General features: G+C 45.0%; 1 protein-coding gene across 1 annotated transcript; it reads right to left on the bottom strand.

Moving 5' to 3' along the window:
- Positions 1 to 1,360: 1,360 nt before the first annotated feature.
- On the bottom strand, positions 1,361 to 6,734 carry CD207 (CD207 molecule, langerin). The gene is made up of 6 exons (XM_006862913.1): positions 6,662 to 6,734; positions 6,448 to 6,564; positions 4,729 to 5,103; positions 3,999 to 4,150; positions 2,025 to 2,143; positions 1,361 to 1,511 (listed from the first exon to the last, which is right to left on the bottom strand). Exons 1-6 carry the CDS (start codon positions 6,732 to 6,734, stop codon positions 1,361 to 1,363), a joined length of 987 nt encoding a protein of 328 aa, XP_006862975.1.
- Between the last annotated feature and the right edge of the window lie 210 nt (positions 6,735 to 6,944).

Genomic DNA, 6,944 nt, shown 5'->3' with positions numbered 1-6,944 from the left:
ATGACAACTGACAGACGAGTGGTGGTCAGCTATTGCTAGGTGTCATTAAGTCAGTTCCAACTCACAGTGATCCCATGTAAACCAGAACAAAACACTGCCTGGACCTACACCATCTACATAATCTTGCTGTGTTGGATTGTCCCCACTGTTACATCTACTGTAACAATCCAGCTCATTGAGGGTCTTCCTCTTTCACACTGACACTTTACTTTTCTAAGCATTATATCATTTTCCTGGGACCAGTCCCTCCTGATAACATGTCCAAAGTACATAAGACAAAGTCTCGCTATCCTCGCTTCTATGAAGCATGCCAAGAAGAATTTTATTGTATATTCAGTGTTCTTTGCCAACATCATAATCCAAAGGTTATCAATTCTTCTTCAGTCTTCCTTATTCACTGTCTAGCTTTTACATGCATATGAGGTGACTGAAATTACCATGATTTGGGTCAAGTGAACCTCAAAGTGACAACTTAGCTTTAAAGAAATCTTTTGCAGGAGACTTGCTCACTGTCATACATTGGTTTCTTGACTGCTGCTTCATGGACATGTGGATCCAAGTAGAATGGAACCCTGGACAACTTCACTCTTTTCTCTGTTTATCATGAGGCTGCTTATGAAGACTCGAAGAAGAAAGGAAAGAGGGGAGGGAAGGAGGAAGAGAGGAAAGAAATAGAAAAGTAAAAAGTATCTGTTCATAGAGCTAAGATCAGTCAGTCAGTAGAAGTGAGTCTAGTGTTTTACGATTTTTTTTCTCCATTTATATTCAAATACCAAAAAAAAATCAAATAGATCTTTAAAGATCATTTTATTATAACAGAGAGAGGGCATATCAAGCATTGTTAGCCTACTGACTCAATAACAAATTTATACAATAAAATAAATGCACAAGTTGAATGAGACAAAGTTCTCGTCAGGTCCTGGCTCGAACTTTCCATCTGACAATGGGAAAATTCCCAGAGTCTCATAAAATGACCTGAGGAGCTGCCTAACAAATGATAATGTCACCAAGATCAGCTTACTCATGTCTCTGAAGGAATACCATCCCAAATTCCCCAAGGGCTCCCCAGGAATGTGGTCCCAGACTGCAGGTCCTGATCCAATTTACCAAGCCAATGTGAGCATCTAATTTCTTTCCACTACCTTTCCTCCCATGTTAACTCAATTTCTCCTTTCCATATCAGCTGTCCCTAGGGAGTCAGGTAGACCCAGTTAAGACTATCAGATTCTGGGATGCTTTGGGGACAATTGTGAAGCTAGAAAAATGAAGGTGCAAAGTCAGGCCGGAGGATGGAAGAACGGGAGGTATTTCCCCCAGTTCAGCCAACACTCATCAAAGGATGAGTATGGCAGCAGTCCTGTCATGGTTCTGATGGTATATAGGGCTTCTTACAGATGAAAAAAAACTGAGCATCACAGGACACGTCATTCCAGGACTGAAGTGAAGTCCTCTTTATATTGGCACAGTGTTCATTGTTCCCAAAATTGTTGGGCTCACCTGGAATCCAGAACCTACCAAGTGGGAGGGAAAGCAAAGAAAAATTCATTTTCAAAGTAAAAAGAAAAGAAAATTGTTTTCCAAAAATAAATTAGTTATTCCAGTCCCAGCTTTAGTCTTAGGTGGTATGGTAGCATTGGAAGTTTCTACATCCAAACCTAAAAGGAAGGGAGCTGATGAGCATTTAGTCTCTAAACCTTCAATCATCCTCCTGATTAGGGCCAAGCCAGGACACCATTCACAAGCCCTTAAACACAGACGTACACTGCTGCAAATTCCTAGACTTAGAAGAGGATTCTGGCCAATCTGTATAGAAGCCCATGCTACCAAATTCCAGATGGCACGGAAAGGCACCCGATTTATCCCAGGTCCCCCAGCCAGTTAGTAGCAGTGATAAACTCGTTCGCCATTCCAGTGCTCTTGCTTTCCTGGGACAGGGGAGAACCACAGGCCCATAAATGCCCTTCGCATTCTGACTTTGGTCCTGGTCCAGTAGAGACAGGCAAGGCAGGAAGCTAGGAGCTTACCTTGAACTTTGGAGCTTATTGAAGGGAGTTCCATCTATCCAGTGCCAGTCCCCTTCACTCCCTGCTTTGGTGAGGCCAATCCAGTATATCTGTCCTCCTGCTATCTTGTACAGAAACTCCTGTAGGGAAGACAGAGCAGAGGTGCTGCCAAGACTCAGAGTTTGAGTGTATTTCTGACTGCTCTTCACCTGCCCTCTGGATGATGCCGAACCCACACACACAGCTCACACTAGCCTACCAAAACCCAGAGCACATCTTTCAATTCTTATTGTTCATTGCCCTACAATTAACAGATTCAGGCCTTAGAAAGGGACTCCTGGCATACAAGAAAACTCAGCTAAACCCCAAAGACCCCAAGAGGATGACCTAAAGAATACAAGTTAAATTTACTGAGCAATTAATATGCCTAGACACTATGCTCAGGGCTCTGGTAGTATAGTGGTTCCCCATTGAGCTGCTAGCCATTCAAATCTAAGATGAGGTTTTCTGCTCCCATAAAGATTTACTGCCTCAAAAGCCCTATATAGGGTCTGTATGAGTTGAATCCAACTCCAAGGCACAAACACCACCACCACCAGGCACTATGCTAACCCTGGTGGCACTGTGTTTAAGCACTTGGCTGCTAACTGAAAAGTCGGCAGTTTGACCCCACCAGCCACTCTGCAAAAGTAAGATGTGGCAGTCTGATTCCTTAAAGATGGCAGCCTTGGAAACCCTCTGGGGCAGTTCTACTCTCCCCTGGGGTTACTGTGAATCCCAATTGATTCAAGGGTAGTGGGTTTCGGCAATACTGTGCTAAGCCTTTTATGTGCATTGACTCGTGTATTCTCTGAGACAGATACTATTATCATATATATTCTCATAGGTGAATACACTGAGGCCTTTTTGTTGTTGTTGTTGTTGTTGGTACCATCAAGTAGGTACAGACTCATAGCGACTTTATGCACAGCAGAACGAAACACTGCCCGATCCTGGGCCAACCTCACTGCTGTTGCCACGCTTGAATCCATCGATGCTGCCACTTGGCCATTCCATCTTGTTGGGGGGGTCTTCCTCTTTTTCTCTGACCCTCCACCTTACCAACCATGATATCCTTCTCCAGCCACTGGTTCCTCTTGACAATATGTTCGAAGTATGAGAGACGAAGTTTGGCCATCTTGGCCTCTAAGGAGCACTCTGGCTGAGGCCTGTTGTTGTTGTTGTTGTTAAGTGCCATCAAGTCGATTCCGACCTATAGCGACCCTGTACAGGGTTTCCAAGACTGTAAATCTTGACATGAGTAGAAGCCTCATCTTTCCCCCGCGAAGCGGCTGGTAGTTTCGAACTGCTGACCTTAAGGTCCACAGCCCAATTCGTAACCACTATGCTATCAGAGCTCCTTCTGGCTGAGGCCTGGCTGAGGCCTACTGAGGGCAAATAGTCTACCCCAGGCTATAGGACTAGTTAGGTGGTAGCACTTACTCAACTATTCTGCCTCCCAGATGAAAGGACCTTGCTCTATATCCTGTCTTATTGGCAGGAGATTTCTTGGGTCATGTGGTACCACTAATACTGTTCACAAATATTTCTTGCCTGGGCACATTGAAGGATTGCACCTCCCTTCCCTCTTTGAAGATAAGAGTACTGTGTGATTGGTTTTGACCGGTGAAATGGGAGGAGAAGTGATGTGTGCTATATCTAGGCTGAAGCTTTAAAAGTCCATGCACAATTTGCCAGATTTCATTTTCAATCCTCAGTAATGGTGATAACACATGTTGAAATGAATTCTCCTTCAACCGAGCTCTTTGAGAGACCACAGTGAATAGAACCCCTCTTGCTGGCCCTCACTGGATATGCAGTATAAAATAAAAACAAGCCCTCCTTGCTTTCCTTTTGATGTTTGGGGATTGTTTGTTACATAGCATAATCCTGCCCATCCTGACTGCTTCAGCTGTCAACACACCCATTACCAGAGCCCATAGGAACAGCACTCACCTGTTCACTCTCTGAGGTCACTGAGGTCAGGTGTGAATCCCTGGATATGCAGAACTGCTGGGCACTGTACCAGGTTTTGGAAATGTGAGAAAGGTAATAGTAGTTCCCCTTGAAGTGTGCCCAACCTCTAGAAAGCATCTGAAGAATGTCATCTGTAAACAAGGGCTAAAGGTGAACACTGCTATTCTGTCTTCTCTGGGCTCTGGCTATGTGGGGTATTTGAATGGGGATGCCAGAGACAGTAATGAATTAGGCTGAATCCGGGGTTCCTGGGTCCTAATATAGGGGTTTTAGGACACTCTGATTTTGGAAGCCTGACTGAAAGAACCACTAGGCTGGGTTAGAGAGGAGAAAGTGAAAGAGGATGGATCAAGGATCCTTCTCTATCATGAGGAAAGAACAATTCTCCATTGGCCATCACAAGTGGTTGAGTTCATGGGCTTTATATTAGGAACTTACTAGGAAATGGTTAGGCTTGGGCCAAGACAGAGACTCTTTAATACTTTCATACTCTGCACCTTAGTGTGAGACCCAATCTGGGCCCTGATCCTCCTCTCCTGAGTCCTTCCCACCTCAATGCTGAACCCTCTCTTCTTAACTTTCTAGACTGTGCCTATCTTGCTCCTCTCCCTTTCCCTTCTTACACCTTAGTCCAATATCCCCATGTTTAATATGGGCAAGATCCCACGGGCATTTGTTGACTTGCAGTCTTACTTGCTGAGGCACTTACTTTGCTGTCTGAGTGATTTGTCCATATTCTCCAAACTGCTCTGAAGTCCTCCGACCTTTGCATTTAAAAGACTTGCTTTATCCAAATCTCTTTTTAACTCTGGAATTTGGGCATTTAAAATATTGACTTCCTCCCAACTTCTTGTTAATCTCTGGATCCCTGCATTGGCCTTCTCCAAACTGGCTTCCAATGTCAGGAGTCTAGAGCGCATTTGAGTCAGGTTAACATTCAACCTCTGGATCTGAATTCTGGCTGCCTTCAGGCCACCACGATTCCTCTGAATTTCCGAACCTTCAGTGCTGATGTTGTCCACACGTCCTTCCAGCAACTGAGCATTAATCTTTGCATCTGATAGTGTGCCCAAAAGCCAGGAATCTGAATATGGGAAATCAAGAGGTCAGTTGAGGGGATCTCTGGGAGTAGAGTGATAAAAGGCAGAGAAAGGAAGGGACAAGCTCACACTTCTCAAGAAACCAATCCGGCCCAAGTAGTTGCCTCCTACCCTCCATTCATTTATTAATGTATTCACTCAACAAACATGCAAAGGACACCTACCATACACTAGGAATTCTGGTGAAAGCAGACAATACAAATATTGATAAACATAAACTCTCTGTTAGAGGAATTCACAGATGAGCAGAAGCAGTGATTAGAACCGAGTCCTAAATTTTCTTTGAACATTCAGGGCATCTTTGTAAAGGAATAACCTTAATTACCTGGCTCTCACCCTCTTCACATCCCTCTGGACCCCCTCACTTGATTTCAGCCCTTTCCTTTCAGAGACTCCTACAGTGTCCATCAGCGAGGGCACCCCCTTAGTCTGCCCACAAGCCCCTCCATGGACACAGGGAGAGCCAGCCATGTAGCTTCCTCATCTAAAAGATGTTTCTTCTCCAGAGAACATTGAAAGGGAGAGTTAAGAAAACACATCAACCCCTTTCCCTTACCCTTTCATGCTCAACTCAGGCTTGAGTACCTTTGAGGGTGACAAAAGGAGACTAAGAGGGCTCAAGGGAGAGCTCTGTGGAAAAGATAAGTTAGAGACCACGAGTCTTGGATGGAGAAAAGTGGTGGGAGGAAGCTTTGCTCAGAAGCTACAAGTTTGAGCTCTCTTGTGCCCACGGCCATGAAGAGAGAAGACAGACAGTCAATTCTCTCCCTCAGCTTCTGGAGTCCTGGCAGGAGGAAGAAGGCTCAGCTAACTACAGAGGGCATGAAACTTTGGAAAATAAGAAGAGGAAAAGAAGGTATGTCACACGTCCAGTGAATAAATAGGGAGATTCCTATGAGGTGACTTTCACAGGAGAATGAAGACCTTTGTGGCTATCCAGTCAACTGGAACAAAGGGCACGCTTGAGACTCAGTCCCTTATGGGGCCAGAAGACATCTCACTTGCTTCCAGTGACTGCTCACAGGCTCTGAATCAAAGGGCTGCACAGACAGGAAAGGACAAGGAAGAAGTCAATGAACAATTGGCTGGAGATAAAAGCATGTATCCCTGAGGACAAACATGCAAGCATTAATACTATATCTGGAGGGAAAGTGCAGTGCCTCATCTTACCAGACCTTGTGACACATGGGAAGAAGAGAAACAAGACATGTGGAAAAACCAAAGGCAGGGAGTCCCTTGGAGGATAGGAAAGAGCAGACCTCGGCCTCAAGAGCACTACTGGACAATGAAGAAGGAACAAATACAGAAGATAAAATTTGAGGACTCACAGAGGATACCCTGCAGCAAGACAGAAGTGACCAGGACCAGACTCAGGAAGGTCAATGCAGCACACACGGTGGAAGGTTTCCTCAGAGGCAGAGGCCGATCCGTCTTGGTAGGAGGCTCTGCTGGGAGAAGAAGCAAACATTTGTTGAAAGACCAGTAAACAGTTGGTTTGGGAGTCCTGCCCCAAGCAGGTTCACAGCAGTGACTGGTGCTTGCCTCTGGGCCAGAGGGAGATGTTCTGTTTATCCACAGTAAAGTGAGCACAAGGGAGCTCCTCTCCAGTGGTCATCCTCCACCACTCCCCTCCTGGTAAGAGGTATGTCCAGCTAGCCTGCTCCCCCAGAGCCTTTTATCTAGAGGAAAGAAGAAGTAAGTCTAGAAGAAGGTCATGGTAGCATCCCAAAGTTCCTCATTCCTGGCTTACTCACTGATTTAAAAAACAAGCCTATAATGTGCTCAAAACCTTTTTTTTTCTTTTTTTTCCAGTTTCTTCATTTAA

The sequence above is a fragment of the Chrysochloris asiatica genome, unplaced genomic scaffold, assembly GCF_000296735.1.
Source record: "Chrysochloris asiatica unplaced genomic scaffold, ChrAsi1.0 scaffold00052, whole genome shotgun sequence".
Classification (NCBI taxonomy): domain Eukaryota; kingdom Metazoa; phylum Chordata; class Mammalia; order Afrosoricida; family Chrysochloridae; genus Chrysochloris; species Chrysochloris asiatica.
This window is presented reverse-complemented; position numbering and strand designations above follow the sequence as displayed.